We start from the raw sequence: 17,924 nt of genomic DNA on the forward strand, positions 1-17,924 counted from the left end.
GATCAATGATGGGCTTTTCCTGGAGTGTGACTTTAAGGAGGAGCCGCAGCAGGTTCTCTTTGTCCAGCAGCCACACAAAGCCCCGAGCCTCATCTGCATATTCGCTTCATATTCATGAGTCGGCCCCGCCCAGCTCATGAAATATTTACCGCGGCGTTGCCGTTGGACGCAGTGAAAGGAGGCGGCGGCGGCAGCAGAGGCGCCCTGCTCGCTCGGAGAGGGAAAATAGGTCCGGAGCGTACCAAGTGCGGCGCGGGCGAGGGGGGGAATTCGGCGTTGAGTGTGTGAAGCGGAAGGCCGAGAGGCGGCAAGACACCCCCCCCTTTGTATCCGGGCGGTGTCGGAGTGGTAGGGGCCCGGGCGCTGTGTGACGGAGGAGACGGTGAGGAGTAATTCGGAGGAGGATGGAGGGGGCCGCGGAAAACGAGGCCGAGAGTCGGCCGGGCCCGGAGGAGAGGAGCGGTGAAAGGGAGGCCCTGAGCCTACTGGAGACGTGCGGGGTGTGCCGGGCTAATATTCAGAGTCGAAGCCCCCGCTTACTGCCATGTCTACACTCTGTGTGTGCCGCCTGTCTGCCCGGAGCCCAGAGGTTCACCGCACTGCCCGGGCTACTGCAAGGGGGCAACGCCGGGACCGTGCAGGGTGAGTACCCGGGAGGGGGCGGGCCTTACACTGGCCTCACCGTATAATGTACTGCATACATCGTTACTAGTCAACATGCCCCCCTCCCCCTATATCTCCATACCCCCCTCCCCCTATAGCCTTATGACCCCCCCCCTCCCCCTATAGCCTTATGACCCCCCCTCCCCCCATATCCTTATGACCCTCCTCCCCCTATATCTCCATAGACCCCCCTCCTCCCCCATATATCTCCATACCCCCCCTCCCCCTAGACCCCCTCCCCTCCCCCTATATCTCCATAGACCCCCCCTCCTCCCCCACTTTACTCTCCTCCCACCATACCCCCTCATACTGTAATATTATGCCCCCTACCTAGATCACTATCTCCCCCCTTCCCAAATATCATTGTTACCCCCATACTCTTCTTAGTGTACTATTCTGCCCCATCCATGTCACCGTTACCCTCATGTTGTACTGTCCTGACCCCTTCTATCACCCCCATACTGTGCTGCCCCTGATATCGCTATGACCCCCATACTACCCCTCCTATAAAAATCCCTCCATGCTGTACTATACTGCCCTATATTACTAAGATCCCCATACCGCTCCACTTTATGGCCTTGTTCACATTACTTATCCCTCCTCTCCCTTTCAGCCATGGAGGCTGCCATCTTGTCCCCTGTTTGCTCTGTAACTATATGTGATCAGTTATGACTCCAGACACCCGACTGTTTTGTTGAAAGTGCAAGCCATTGTGACTGTTGGCATGCCGGGAATGTAGCTGGGTGTTTGTTTTTTTGAACCGTTAAAGCGATGGGTTTAGTTCCAGTTTAGTCAGAAAATGAAGTGCTGCTAGATCGCAATTCAAATGAAATCCGGAATTTGCTGCAACACTTAACCTTTTTATTGATCCTTTGTGCAGAAGACATCACAGACAATTCGGGGTACAATAAAGTTGATGCTTTTTGCACTGTGACTAGCGCTTACTCATAACCTCATGATGAGTTATGTCTGTGCTAACGAGGTCTATTCCATAAGACCCCCATACTGTACTATACTGCTCTCTATATTATGGTTGCCCCCGTGTCACTGCAACCCCCATTGTGTGCTATACTGCCCCTATATTACTATTCCCCCCCCCCCCCCCAATACTACACCTGTCTATATTGATAAGACTCCATGCTGTCCTATATGCCCTCTTATATCACTATGACCCCCATACTGTACTATCCTACACCCCAAATTGGTGTGCTTTCCATACTGTTCTTCTCCCTATAACCCTATTATCCCCATAGTGTACTATCCTGCCCCATCTGTTTGCTCCCTTTCTCATTGTTACCTCTGTACTATGACCCCCTATACTGCCTCTCTTTATCAATAAATCCCCCATACAACTGTGACCACATACTGTACAATTATTTCCCTTATCACTGAGCGCCCCCCCCATACTGTACTGACCTTCCGCCCATATCACTGACCCCCTACACTGTACTATTCTGCCACCATATATCTCTGCAACCCCCTGTACTAGTTTATCCTGCCCCTTTACCTACTGGAGGTGAAGTTTTAAATCTGGTTTATGATCAGGTTTTTCTGTTTTTTATAATATGTTGTTGTTATGTTAATTATTTGGGGATTATGCTAGACAAAGTGATATATTTGAATTTTGGTAGTTTGATTTTTCTCTTTTATTTATTTATTTTTTTTAAATCTGTTATTCTATGTTGTATCTTAATTATACGGATGGTTTATTAGAGTGTAGTTTTCAATTGCTTTATTGGTGCTTGTTGCTGTTGGTAATTTTGTGTCTTGTTCTATTTATTGTTGTGATCTTGTGTGGCCGTGTCGCAATAATTTTCCTTTGGGATTAAAGGATATGTAAAGGTTCGTGTTGGGGGGGGGGGTTTCCTTAAGAAAAAAACAAAAGAAAGTCATACTTGCCACCTCAGAGTGGCCCTGATCTTCCCTCAGCGGTGCTCCTGCTCTTCTCGAGTGCCCTGTTGGAGAGCCACTCTCCCTCAGGGCACTCCTGCGGGCACGCTCCCATGTCCTGCTGCTGCGTCCATTGACACAGACAGCAGAACTTGGCCCTGCTCCCACGTCTTTGGATTTGATTGACAGCAGGGGGAGTCCGGACACTTTTTTTTTTTTTATCCGAGCATAATGCATTATTAAATAATAAAAAAAAAAAAACGATTATACAAGGTTAAAAGTGGATGTTGCTAAAATATCAATTTAATACAAGTTTTTCCCTCCTGTTGTGGCCATTTCCATCATGATTGTGGGCATGTGAAGCCCAATCGATATCTCTTCCTGTATTAGCTTTGGAGAGGTGCATGCGCGATTCACTGGCTGTAGCGCAAATTGTTTCTGAAGTTGCCAAAATGGGCGACGGAGGAAGGTCCTGTCCCAATGTTATGGCAACATCACAGTACTGCCCACAGACTGCATCGGCGAAGGAGGAAGTGACGAGCTCCGTGGACCAGGAAGTGGCAGATTAGGGGGACTGCATAGCAACAGGGCGATTCTGGTAATTATAAAACATTTTTCCTCCAAATGTTTTTTATAGGTTTAGAGGAGTCAGGTTTTGAAAACAGAAATTTCAGGGTGGAACTCTGTTTTAATGTGTTAAGGTGAAAAACCTTGAGTGTTTACATCCCCTTTAATAACATATTCTGATTTATATCACCTTGCGCCCCCCCCCCAAACTGGGCTATCCTGCTCCCTATAATATTGAGACCCTCATACTGTGCTGCCCTTATTTCACTCTGATCCATCATATCGTAATATCCTGCCCCCCCCCCCCAAATTACTGTACCCTATATCATTGTGACATCCATACTGCACTCTGCTGCCCCTCTATTACTGTGACAGCCCCCTCACATATTGGCATATCCTGCCTACCTATATTACTTGCATCGCCTTAGTGTATTACACTACCCCAATATAATACTATGACCAGCCCCCCCTAAGACATGCATTATTTTTTAATTCCCTCCCCCACTCCTTTCTTCAGCAGCTCTGCAAGGATTGGCTGTTCCACACCTCAGCATGATTTGGCATGCTGAAGTCATGTGGTTACTGTCCTGTCTTTTTTTTTTTCACTGGATGTTAGAGATCATAGCAGAAGTTCAGTGTAAGAAATACACAGGAGAAAATGCATATTGACAAGGGGAGTGTAGAGGTGGGCGGGGCATCTACTGACATCACGACTCCACCCACCGAGCACCAGACCCACCCACAGAATATGCAGTTTTTCAGGGTCTAATAACAGACGGAGGGGAGACATTTTACAGGTAAAGATACATGCAGGAGGCTTGTATATCCTTATAGATAACCCCTATGGCAGTAGTTTAGAAAGGATGACATTGGGTTTACATCCACTTTAAGAAGTAGTGTTCAATAATGGACTCCATTTCCCCCTCAGTTTGGAGTTCCTTAGATCTCCAAATCACCCCCCAGCTCTCCCCCGAATTATTACCCTTATGTACCATCCTGCCCCACTACATTAATGTTGCTCCCATACTGCCCCTTTTTTATCATTATTACCACCATTCTGCACTATATTGTCAAATCACTATTGCTTTTTTGTACTGTCCCTATATATCACTATGAACCCCCACTGTATCATCCTGCCCCTTATAATACTTGTACCCTTATACTGTACTACCCTCCACCCCTAAATTGCTATAAAACCCAAATTGTTCAATTAACCCCCCCCCGCCCAAAAATCACTGTCACCCCATACTCTTACAGTGATATAAGAGGGCATATAGGACAGCATGGAGTCTTTATTATATAGAGAGAGAGAGAGAGAGACTCTCTCTATCTCTTTCTCATCCTGAAAGTATTCAAGTGCTTCACTTTTTCCACGTTATGTTACAGCCTTATTCCAAAATGGATTAAATTCATTATTCAACAAACCATGCCCCAGCGTGAAAGAAGTTTGTTTTGAAATCTCTGCAAATTTATTAAAAATACTAAAAAAAAAAAAAATACATGTAGATAAGTATTTACAGCCTTTGCCATGACACTCAAAATTAAGCTCAGGTGCATCCTGTTTCCATTGATCATTCTTGAGATGTTTCTACAACTTTATTGGAGTCCACCTGTGGTAAAATCAGTCTATTGGACATTATTTGGAAAGGCACACACCTGTCTCACAGTTAAAAGTGCATGTCAGAGCACAAACCAAGCCATGAAGTCCAGGGAATTGTCTGTAGACCTCAGGGACAGGATTGTATCGAGGCACAGTGGAAGGGTACAGAAAAATTTCTGCAGCATTGAAGGTACCAGTGAGCACAGTGGCCTCCATCATTTGTAAATGGAAGACGTTTGGAACCACCAGGACTCTTCCTAGTGCTGGCCGCTCGGCCAAACTGAGCGATCGGGGGAGAAGGCCCTTAGCCAGGGAGGAGACCAAGAACCCGATGGTCACTTTGACAAATCTCCAGCGTTTCTCTGTGGAGAGAGGAGAACCTTTTCAGAAGAACAACTATCTCTGCAGCACTCCACCAATCAAGCCTGTATGGTAGAGTGGCCACTCCTCAGTAACGGGCACATAACAGCCTGCCTGGAGTTGGCCAAAAGGCATCCGAAGGACCTTCAGACCATGAGAAACAAAATTCTTTGGTCTGGTGAAACAAGGATTGAACCCTTTGGCCTGAATGGCAAGCGTCATGTCTGGAGGAAACCAGGCACCGCTCATCACCTGGCTAATACCATCCCTACAGTGAAGCATGGTGGTGCCAGCATCATGCCGTGGGGATGTTTTTCAGTGGCAGGAAATGGGGGACTAGTTGGGATCGAGTAATGCAGCAACGTGCAGAGACCTCCTTGATTTTAATCCTGTTCCAGAGCACTCTGGGCTGGGGCAAAGGTTAATCTTCCAACAGCACAACGACCCTAAGCACACGGCTAAGATAACAAAGGCATGGCTACGGGAGAACTCTGTGAATGTCCAAACACTGTAGCTGCTGACTTTAAATAAGTAGACTTACCTGTCCTGGGTGCCCGCGATGTCGGCCGACCCATCCCATCCCATCCCTTGGCTCTCGGGTCCCGGCACCGCCATCCTAAGTAAGGCAAACAGGCAGTGGAGCCTTGCGGCTTCACTGCCAGTTTCCTACTGCTCACACGCGAGTGCTCTGAATGGCCCCGTGGTTTTCTGGGAACACACACTGTTCCCAGAAGGCAACGGGGCCGCTCACCGAGGAGCATTACATGGCGCGGAATAGGAAGAGGCAGATTAGGAAGACTGCCTAGCAACAAGGGTTTCAGGTAAGTAACATTTTGCAATATTTTTTTTTTTTTTTTTTTTTATAGGGTGGCCCTCCACTTTTAAGTGGTTAAACTTTTTCCACTTACACACAGTCTATTCCATTGACAAATTGTTACAATGTTTATGCTTAAAGGGGTTGTAAAGGTAAAAATTTTTTCACCTTAATGCATTCTATGCATTAAGGTGAAAAAACTTCTGACAGAACCGCCGCCCCCAGCCCCCCCGTTTTACTTACCTGACGCCTCGAAAGTCAGCTTCGCGTTCCCGACATCTGTTCCTCCGCTCACCCTGGCCGCTGATTGGCTGCAGTGGATGGATTGAAAGCAGCGCAGCCATTGGCTCGCGCTGCTGTCAATCACATCCGATGACGCGGCGCGCCGGGGGGCGGGGCCGAGTGATACAGCGAGCGGCTATAGCCGCCGGCTGTATCACGGGAGCGCGCCCGCAAGCACTCACCACCGTGCGAGGGAGCTCGCATTAAGGTGGTGAATGCTTGCGGGGAGGAGCTGAAACAGCCGCCGAGGGACCCCAGAAGACGAGGTTCGGGGCCACTCTGTGCAGAACGAGCTGCACAGTGAAGGTAAGTATAACATGTTTGTTATTTTAAAAAAAAAAAAAAAACACCTTTACAAACACTTTAAGTTCAACTGATAAAGAATGTTTTGATTCTTGGCAGACTGCCCGGTTTTTCTCTTCCTTTCTTTTGAAGGCTGTGGTTTCAGAAGAGCAGAGAGAATTCTTTGCATAGAAAGAATTGTTAAACACTGTAGTCAAGATTGCGATAACGATTCTTGGCGATTAATTGTGCAGCTCTAATGTTAAAGTATAACATTGTAAAACCCCAAAATGAGTGGGTTCCGAGAGGAGATTTTCAGCTGTAAAAACGCTCTAACATCAAACGTGGCTCAACAGCGTTTTTTTACGTTTTTGATCCATTGGAAAAAAAATAAAACATTAGTGGTTTAAAAAAACAAAAGAGAGCGCTATTACAAAACCGTTAAACGTTGAAAAACTCACTGCAAAGCTACTGGCGTTTTTAGAACCTTATTTTAACGTCCAGTGTGCATGAGGCCTTAAAGTTTTCTCTTTCCCATAACTAGAACAACTTCAAAGAGTTTGTCAGTAGCTACCTCCACCAGACTGCTGCGTGTTAGTAACGCAGACAGGTTTTCTTTATGAAGGTGGTGCCAGCTGTCAAAACTTAGCAGCTTCAGCAGGAGATTCTTCCACCTGTAGTATATGGGTGCTCAACTTGTGGCCCTCCAGCTGTTGTTGAACTACAATTCCCATCATCCCTCTGCCTTTGGGAGTTATGCTTGTAACTACCAGCTTTGCCATGCTTCATGGGACTTGTAGTTCTGCAACAGCTAGAGGGCCACAGGTTGAACACCCATGGTGTAGTATATGGAGAAATCTGCAGTCTGAAATAAAAATATCTGTGCATGGCCAGCTTAAAGTGGTTGTAAACCCTCTCCTATACCCAGTGAAGTGACTGGCCTCAGATGATATGGAGATGAAGCCAATCCTCCCACGTGAGATTTACTAGTTTATCTGCTGTCTTCTTCTTCCCTACACCTCTTCTAAAGGGCAGAATTGTGTTTAAAATGCTTCTCCATCTGTTAGTATTAAGGTACTTTCACACTGGGGCAGAGTCGGCATTAGTGGTAAAGCGCCGCTAGTTTTAGTGGCACTTTACCGCTGTTATAGCTGTGCTTTTTGATCATTAGCGGGGCGCTTTTAACCCCCGCCAGTGGCCGAAGGGGTTAAAAGCTCCCGCATTGCGGCATTCATTTTAATGGGCAGGGCGTTTTGGGAGTGGTGTATACACTGCTCCAGCACTGCCCCAAAGATGCTGATTGCAGGACTTTTTTTTTTTTTTTTTTTTTTTTTTTCTCCCCTGTCCTGCAAGCGCACTGCCCCAGTGTAAAAACACTTGGGCTTTCACACTGGGGAGGCATGAGAGGCGCTAAAATGCCTGAAAAGCACCCCAGTGTGAAAGGGGTCTTACAGAGGAAAGGAACCCCCCCCCCCCCACACAGCAAACGGAAGCAAAGGAAGGATACAGAACTGTGTACTGAATGGATCAGCTGTGTGTTGAGCTTCTTCCCCCATCAAAATATATCTCGTGTGTCTGGCAAACGTCTCAGAAGTGACTAACCTCTGTATCTTACCTTATAACCTAATAGATTGTAAGCTCTTTTACCTTTTTGTATCCTCCCATAACAGAGGAATGAAGCACCAGAGAGAAACGGCACTTGGACCCCTTTCACATTGGAGGCGTTTTTCAGGCGCTTAAAATAGCGCCTGTAAAGCACCTGAAAAATGCCTCCTCTGCAGCCCGTGTGAGAGCCCAAGTGCTTTCACACGGGGCCGGTGCGCTTGCAGGACGTTAGAAAAAGTCCTTCCAGCTGCATCTTTGGAGCGGTTTAGGAGCAGTGAATACACTGCTCCTCCACTGCCCCTGCCCATTGAAATGAATAAGCACCGCTGCCGAATCACCTGCAAAGTGCTTAGGCAGTGACGACTTGCGGGCGCATTAAACCCTTCAGCCGCTAGCGGTGCTTTACCGCTAACGTGGAGCGGTGCCAGTGTGGAAGGGGTCTTAGAGCTTTGGAGAGAGATAACTAAATACTACAGATATACTGTATGCGCTTTGTTCAGAATTCATGACTGCGGTTTTTAACCACTTTTTTTTTTTTAAAGTTGAGCTCCAACTTTACCACTGCTTTAACTAGTTGGTTTGGGCAAGCAACAACTGCTACATACAGTATACACCTCTGTGTCCCACCTGTGGGATGCAAATTTCCCTTCCTACACCCAGAATCAAATTGAGTCAGCCTAAGTATTGCTCAGGCATTCATAGGCAGCTTTGTATTTTCTGGCCCAGGTGGAGATCATGATGTCGTCTGTGTGCCTCTCTGAATCCAGAGAACCATGTATGGCTGAGAATTATTTTTTTTTTTTTTTTTTTCCTGGGTGTAGGAGGGGAAGTTTGCTTCACACAGCTGAGTCTCCATACAGTGTACCTGTTGGTGTAGGAAAAAGTTAGCCTGGGCCTGCTTTGCCCGAACTAGTTGAAGTGACAGTGAAGCTGGAGTTTGGCTTTAGAAAAAGACTGTAAGTGGGGTTTTCAGCTTTACAAATAGATGAAACTGTTAGAGAATAAAAACCTTTTGACCTGAAAAGTACGTTTGCACTAGCAGTTAGCTAGCTTAGATCTGCATATAGCTAGTTGCATTCCCGGGATTCCCCTCACATCTAATAGTGCTCAGGCCATGTGACTGGTCACTTGGGAGTTTACAGTAAGCTGGCTGTACACACAGTTTACTGAGCATAGCAAGAAAAATCTATATCTCCTATTTCCGCTATACAGGGTGGATAGTGGAATCTTCTACTGGCCATTGTATTCTGACAGCTGGCCCTCATGGCTGTCAGAATACCTGAACAGTGACTGCATCCAAATAGTTGCAGTCACTGGCTAACTTTTTTTTTTTTTAATTTATTTTTGCTCAGCTCCTCGATTTCCTAGTTTAAGTTTTTTATAGAACTATGTGGTGTTGACAGAGCCACCTATAGCTCGAATGTGGTCCTCTTCACAGGAATTGGCTGAAGAAAGAGCCACGTATTGCCGGCTTTATAAGTGGGTCCGCCTTCTCCAGCGCAACTGGTCAAGGTTGAACCACATACCTGTGTTTGGAGAAAATTTGCAAAAAAAGTTGCTTTATTACCTTAGACAGGGTTATACAGTATTTCCAGTAATGGTATTCCCCTTGGAGCGGGGTTCGAATTGTCTTTAATAAGCTGTGCTATGTGAAATATGATAGGGCGAGCAATCTCAGCTTGAGTTACGGTTTAATAACTATGGAATAAGGACACTATTTAATCACATTCTGAGAACTGTAGCGGGGGAAAGAAGCCTTTGCAGCATGTTCTGAAATATATTACGGTGTTTATATCTTGTATATTGCACATTCCGCTTTGCTCTATAATGAAAATAGTCTTTGGCACTCGTGAAATGGACCTGTAAGCTATGCTTTACAAATCTATTTGTTACAATGGCTGCATATTGCAGCTCTTTACTATCTTCTGTACATATTTTGTATACTCGGCTGGAATTGCATTCTGTTAACAATCCATTCTTGTATATTACAAACCCATTTACTTTTAGGCTGCATTCACACCTTAGCGTTTCAAAAGTCGCGCGTTTTTGCTGTGTGTGGGTTTTTTTTTTTTACCGCAATTTTGTACAGGTCACCAATGTGAAAGGCAGAAAAACGCCTGGAATCTGCCCCAAAGAAGCTCATGTTCTTTTTTGACCTTAGGGTGTTTTTCAGGCATTTTACTTCAGATCACAAAACACTCAGATGTGAACAGGTGCCATTGAAATGAATGAGATTTTGCTTTTTGGGCGTATTTCAGGCGTTTTTTGAGCTGAAAACACTAAGGTGTGAATGCAGCCTTAGTAGCATGCCCTCTGTGTTCCTGGTAGACTTCAGCAGCATCTGCATATTGCCTGCTTTCACTGCATTGTTTGACTGATCTGGCTTAATGACTTTTTAAATTATATGTACTGAAGGATGAAGATGTAGAACCTAGTTTGTGATTAGGGCTGCAACTAACGATTATTTTCTTAATCGATTAGTTGGATTATTATTGATATTATTTTGATCGGTTTATAACCTTAGAAGTGTGGTGTATAATTTAGTTAATGTAAAGGTGTTTGTGTGGTGTGTGTGGTTTTTTTTTTTTTTTTTTTTTTTTCCCAATTTATTCTTAAATATCTCTATGCAGTGGTAAATATAAATAACCAACTATATGGTTAGGGAGCAAAATCTCTAATCCACTCTGAGAATAACAGACAGAAGAGTTGTACTGTATATACTTACTATTAAAGGGTGAATCTGGTAAATATCAGACTCAGAGATCACTTTTTGTTTTTTTTTGATTAAAAAAAAATGTCTTCCTTCAAAAAAAATGTCATTTTAAGAACGTTCGTTCAATTTTTTTATAGTCGTTAGTGGGGTCAAAACAACATTCGTTTTCAACCACAGTGATGGGAAAATTTAGAAATAATAGAAAACTTCTTGGTCAAAGGAATTTTCAGACAGTGTATGTGGTTTTCATTCAGAAATGACATTCATTTTAAAAACAAGTGAAAATTTCTTTTCATTCAGCGAATGTACAAAGATTTTTCATATGAATATTCTTGTCTGAAAATTGAGCCGTGTGGCCAGCATAAGGCTCGGTACACACCTAATGCAGTTTGTTTTTGATCTGTTTCTACATCGCTTTTTGCTGTGCGTTTTGATTTTTGCTGCGATTCGCATCTTTACATTTTTTTTTTTTTTTTTTTTTTTGTGGCTTAAAAAAGCATAGATGTGAACGTGTCCCATAGGAAACCATGTAAACGAACTGTAGTACATTTCTGCAAAAAGCACATAGATGTAAACCAGGTCTAAGACTTTAGAAAATGGGTTAAACTAAAATGAATCCTTTTATAGCACAAAAAAAGCAGATAATCACTACTGTAAGGGGTTCATTTTTAACTGTAGCACTTAGAGCTGCACGATTCTGGCTAAAATGAGAATCATGATTTTTTTTTTTTTTTTCTTAGAAGATAGATCACGATTCTCGCGGCGTAACATCATCTTTCACTTTAAAACAAAAAAAAAAAATTGGTCTAACTTTCCTGTGTGGTGTGTGGGGTTTTTTTTTTTTCCATTGAAGTGTATTTTTTTTCCCAAAAAATTGCGTTTGAAAGACCACTGGGCAAATACAGTGTGACATAAAATATTGCAGCAATTGACATTTTATTCCCTAGGGTCTCTGCTAAAAATATATATAATGTTTGGGGGTTACAAGTAATTTTCTAGCATAAAATATTGGTTTTAACTTAAACAAGTGTCAGAAAAAGATTTAGACTTTGGTTAAACTTCCTGCATTTACATGTTGTTTAAAAACTTGGCAGACTGCCTGGTTTTTTTTTTTTTTTTTTTTTTTCCACACAGAAGTTTCTCCCTTTGATCTAAGAAAGAAGAGTTAGTTACAATGTTTCATGTTAAACTTGGCAGACTGCCAGGATGTTTTCTTTTGACAGCTGAGTGAGCAGATAAGTCTCTCCACTTGTATGAAAGAATCGGCAAACTCTGCACTAGAGATCGTCAGGGGGGTTGAATCGAGATCACGATTTTCTTAACGATGAATTGTGCAGCTCTAGTAGCACTGTAAAAGTAATATTTACAGTAGGGATTATTTGCTCTTTTTGTACTATAAAGGGCTCATTTTAGTTTATTTTAACCCCATTATGTTACTGGCCAATTAATCGATTATGAAAATGGTAATCGATTAGTTGTTGTTTGATCAATTAGTTGTTTTAGCCCTATTTGTGATTTTTGCCTTATCCACCTTGAGTTTTTAAAATTGGACTCCGGGCAAACAGATAAAGCTTCTCTTATATGCATTTAATATCTGTATTTATCTGTCAAATGATCTGTATTTGTCTATCCACTTCTAAGATTTAGGGCTCTTTCACATGGGTGTATCTGCCAGCACAGTGGGGAATCTGTCTGCTGAGTAGGCAGATGACAGGTCTGTGTCTACTTTGCTAATGCAGGGCGGACACTCACTACCCGCTTTCCTCTAAGGCAGGCATGTCCAAAGTCTGGCCCGTGGGCCAATGGGGGCCCGCGTTCCAGTTTCTTACGGCCCCATTGATAATTTGGATATATATATATATCCTTTGTGGCCAAATGAATCCCCGAGTGCCACGCGATTTGTTGGGGGGGCCACAAAAGATATATACCGTATTTATCAGTCCTCGGAGCGGACAGGGATGGGGAGGGATAAGTGCTGTCAGATTACATACAGGAGAATCTCCTGTTTACTCTGCAGCATCTGTAATAGGAAGTCCCATCTCCTGGGCTGGCATTGGACGACTGTTCTGTCTATCGATGTCCTCCAAAGGGCCACGATTGCCTTGTACACAGGCAGAACGGGAAGATGCCTATGTAAACAAGGCATTTCCTCGTTATGACAGGGATCCAGTGGTCGGGAACAGTGATCTCTGTCCTGTCCCAGTAATAAGACCCCCCCCCCCCATAGAGAAACACTCATAGGGAACACAGTCAACCCCTTGATGGCCCCCTAGTGTTAACCCCGTCCTTGCCAGTGACATTTATACAGTAATTAGTGGCTATTTTTAGCTCTGATCGCTGTATAAATGTCAGTGGTCCCAAAAAAGTGTCAAAAGTGTCTGTTCTGTCCGCCGAAAAGTCCCAGTCATGATAAAAATCGCAGATCACTGCCGTTACTAGTAAAAAAAAAATAACAAAAATGCCAATAATTCCCTATTTTGTAAACACTATAATTTTTGCGCAAACCATTGAATATACGCCTAAAAAATAAATGTGGGCTATTTATTATAGCAAAAGTAAAAAATATTGTTTTTTCTCAAAATTGTCACTTTTTTTTGTTTATAGCACAAAAAATAAAAACCGCAGAGGTGATCAAATACCACCAAAAGAAAGCTCTATTTGTTGGGAAAAAAAAAACTTCAATTTTGTTTGGGTACAGTGTCACATGACCACGCCATTGTCAGTTAAAGCGACACAGTGCTGAATCGCAAAAACGCTCTGGTCATTAAGGGGGTAAAACCTTCCGGGGGTGAAGTGGTTAATTTGCATTTAATGTTATTGGTTCAAAGAATGTCAGGCAAAATGGTCGGCCCTCGCACATGTTCACTTCATCAAATCTGGCCCTCTTTGAGAAAAAGTTTGGACACCCCTGCTCTAAGGGGTGGTTGGATAGAAATGGGCCGCTTGTCCGTTGTTTTTACATCCAATCGTTATCAGTTCTGATGTTGACACCCGCTGCTCCATAAAGGGGACTGGAGGGTCTGATCGGGTCCGCCTTTAAAAACTGACTGGTGGACCCGATCGGTCAACCTGTGTGAAAGGGCCATTACACACGCGGTAGGAGAATTGATTTTTCTCTGCTGCAGTTAAATGTATGTAAACCCTAAACTCCCTTTTTGCTTTCCAAAAAAGCCTCTAAGCTCAACTGCCTACAAACGACCCTGTGTACATGAACAGATAAGATAACATAGAGGCGAGTTCAGTAGCAGTTGAAAAAAATGCCCCGCAACTCCTAAACGTTCGTTTACCGGCAGCAGTGTACATGAGGCCTAACATTACATTTCTCTTAGGCCCCATGTACACGGGATGCTGCTAAACGTACGTTCAGAGGCAGGTGGATGCTTTTTTTTTTTTTTTTTTTTTTTTTTCTTTTTTCTTTTCAAATGCCCCTGAACTCATTCAATGTTATCTTATGTGACCATGTACACAGTCTTGTTTATTGCCGTTTTTAGGCAGTTGCGTTTAACAGCGTTTCTTTGAAAGCAAAAAAATGAGTTCAGACGCCGAAGATTTCCATGTTTCAGGTGCCAAACACGTTTAGACGCGTTTTCATTTATAAGCGTTTTTAAAGGTGCCCTGTTTTTTGGACATTAATCTCCAAAAATGATGGCAAATGATGGAAAAACCATTAGTTTTTTTTTTTTTTAAATTGTAATTGCTTGCAGTGATTCCTAGACCATTTATATACCCCTAATGAGCCCTTGATCCAATCCAGTACATAACTAGGATAGCTGTTATCCGAATTATAATTGGAATTTGACCCATATGTTAGATGTGGACAATGTGCAACTTGTGGCAGGTGACGTGGCAAGTGGACAATCCGTAACTTGTGGCAAGTGACACGCTAAATACAAGTACACTGCTGTTCTCTCAGCTGCTGCTACTTACTCTGGTTTCACAAAATGGCTGAAATAGTTAAAAAAATACTGTTTTTTGAGCTTGGGGAGGGTCTTATGATATCTTAACTAAACACTTCTAGACGCAAACACGGTAGAACGCAGCGTGCAAACGCAGCTAAATGGGCATTTTAAACGCCCGTGTGTTAAAAAAAAAAAAATCTTTCAGCGAGTTTGACTTGGGTGGTACACCTGTCAAAGGTAGCGCAGGTGTCCTAAGGCGAGCTCAGAGGACAGAAACCTCCTGTGGATCGCCCCGTGTACATGGAGCCTTATGAGTTTGTTGTGTGGTTTTTTGGTTCCCCCCCCCCCCCCCCCCCTTTTTGGTCTGTTTTTAATAAAATGCTTTCAATAGTATAGTTATCTGATGGACAAGTGCAAAAAAAAATGCTGTTCATCCAGCCAGAAATCTTGTGAGCTGATAATTTCCTGTGCTCTGCCTCTGGACTGTTCGGTTAGCATTGTTCCTGCTATCTCAGTGGTCTACAAAAAAACTCCCTGTGTTTATGGAGAAGAGGGAGGTGTTATGTGGGCCTAACACACTCCCTGTTCTAGGATGACAATACTGCTCAGTACAGTTGTCGCCCTAGGACAGGAAGTGAGTTAATTATTTGGATTAGGATAAGGTTGTAAAAAGCATGAAAAAAAAAAAATGGCAGCCACCACATTGAAGGACTTGGGGCTTAAATACTTTTTATGTAAGGCCCCATTGCACACGGGTGTCACAATTTTACTGATGCTTACTCAGGGACTTGTGATGTCCATGTGCAAGGTGCCAAAAATGGTGTAAAAACTAGAGCTGCACAATTCTAACTAAATTGAGAATCGCAAAATTTTTAAATTTTGCTAGTAATAAGGATCAGATTCTCGACGTAACATCTTTCACATTATACAAAAAAAATTGGTAACTTTACTGTTTTATTTTTTGAATCTATTGAAGTATATATTTATATATTTTTTTTCTTTTAAAAAAAAAAAATTATTTTGAAAGACCACTGCTCAAGTACAGTGTGACATAAAATTGGAGGAGTTGCACTCGTAGTGGCTAACTGTTTTCTCCCTTCATGCCTTAAAACATGCCAGGATATGTGTGTGTATCGGTCTCTGTGTCACTCTTGGCTGCATTTCTTTGATCTCTGCGCAATGATACATTTGTTTCTTTTTTACATGACCTTCTATGTAAAAGCGCAAGCCATCATTCTCCCGAACTTGAAAAAGAGATACTCTACCTCAGTTTGCATTGTTCAAAAGATGCCAAAGTAACACTTTCAAGTTAGTTTAAAAACAGTCATGATGTCTGTATAAATGACTGTGACTTTAAATGGAGGATGATTGCCCTTATTAGAGACTGTTTGTTTTACGTGGTGATTATTGCTCCAATTAGAGGTTATACTCCTTTCTCTTCCAGTTACACATTTTATCACTATTACTCTAATTTTTATTAGTTTATCATTTCACAGTGTTAATTATTATTTTATTATTTATTTCCCACCAAGGTGTCATTTGATGAGTGCTTACACATTGTTCACATTTTTAGCGCTATTCACAATATTTCTGATTTGTGCACAAGGTTAATTTTGATTAGAGCGCATCAATATATATTTTTTACTGTTTAAATGGGTGCCTGAAACACTTTTTTTTTTTTTTTTTGATTGATAGCTTAATTTTCTTATTAACCTTTATTTCTTTGTGTCACTGATTATTTATCTATTTATCCCAGCGCTTGAGTATTTTTACTTATCCAGCTGATATTTCAATCATCTCTGAAACACTTTTGGAGTGATTGCAGCGATAATTCACCTATTTTTTTCGTTATTTGCATTCGTTTTTTATTTATTCCATTTCAGCGCCTGAGTATCTTATTTTACACACATAAAATATTGCAACGATCTCCATTTTATTCTCTAGGTTCTCAGTAAAAAAAAAAAAAGGGGGGGGGGGGGGGGCTATTCTCTGTAACTTTCTAGCAAAAAATACAGATTTTTAGTGTCAGTCTTTAACCACTTGCCTACCAGGCACGAACACCCCCTTGCTGCCCAAGCCATTTTTGAGCTTTCAGCGCTGTCGCACTTTGACAATTGCGCAGACATACTACACTGTACCAAAACAAATTTTTTATCATTTTCGCCACACAAATAAAGCTTTCTTTTGCTGTTATGTTATCACTGCTGTTTTTTTTTTTTTTTTTTTTTTTTTTAAATTTTTTACAAAAAATAAATTTTGAAGGGGAAAGTTTTTTTTTTTTTTTTTTTTTTTTTTTCTGTCAGTAAATTTTGTAACTAAGTAATTTTTCGCCCTCACTGATGTGCGCTGATGAGGTGGCACTGATGGGCTGAACTGGTGGGCATTGATGAGGCGGCACAGATGAGGCACTAATATGCCACTTATGGGCACTGTTAGGTGGCACTGATGGGCACGGATAGGCGGCAGTGGCGGACACAGAGGTGGCACTGGTGGGCACAGATAGGCGGTACAGATGGGCATTGATGGGTGGCACTGATGGGCGACACTGAGCATTGATGGACACCAGTGATGGGCAGCACTGAGAGGCGGCACAAATTGCCAGCACTGACTGGCATGGCTAATGGGCACTGATTGCTGCCACTGGTGGGCTCTGATCACTGGCATTGGTGGGCACTGTATGCTGGCATTGGTGGGCATGGCATTTTATTTATTTGTGGCACTTTATATCTTGTAATCAGGGCACTGATCAGTGCCCTGATTACTTCCCTAGCTGTCCCCCTGTGAGGAGGAGATGCCACTGATCGGCTCTCCTCTCCTCGCACTCTGTCAGTGTGAGGCGAGGAGAGCCGATTACCGGCATCTCCGTGTTTCCATGTGACTGGCTGTGATTGGACACAGCTGATCACATGGTTAAAGAGCCGCGGACGCGGCTCTTTACACAGATCGGTGTCGCACGTGTCCTAGCAACGCGGTTTGCGAGAGCGGTCGTTCTGTGCCGCCGTCATATGACGGCGGCCCAGAACAAGAGCTGCACCGCCCTACCGGCATATGACGGTGGGCGGGCGGCAACTGGTTAAAGGGGTTGTAAACCTGTGTGGGTTGGGTTTTTTTTTTTTTTTTTTTTTTAAGTCATACTTGCCTCCACTGTGCACAGAGTGGCCCCAATCATATTCTTCTGGGGTCCCTCAGTGGCGCTGGTGACTCCTCCCTGCATCGAGTGTCCACGTTGGAGAAGTGCTCTCCTTGCTG

The 17,924-nt window shown here is 43.2% G+C and overlaps 1 protein-coding gene across 3 annotated transcripts in view; it reads left to right on the top strand.

The window, feature by feature from the left end:
• Positions 1-125: 125 nt before the first annotated feature.
• Positions 126-17,924, top strand: part of TRIM24 (tripartite motif containing 24) — a 135,682-nt gene continuing 117,883 nt past the window's right edge. For all 3 annotated transcript variants that reach the window (XM_073621472.1, XM_073621473.1, XM_073621474.1), the window contains exon 1: positions 126-642. In XM_073621472.1, coding sequence (XP_073477573.1) covers positions 405-642 — 238 coding nt within the window. In that variant the 5' untranslated portion in view covers positions 126-404. The remainder of the gene's footprint in view (positions 643-17,924) is intronic.

The sequence above is a fragment of the Aquarana catesbeiana genome, linkage group LG03 (assembly GCF_042186555.1).
Source record: "Aquarana catesbeiana isolate 2022-GZ linkage group LG03, ASM4218655v1, whole genome shotgun sequence".
Classification (NCBI taxonomy): domain Eukaryota; kingdom Metazoa; phylum Chordata; class Amphibia; order Anura; family Ranidae; genus Aquarana; species Aquarana catesbeiana.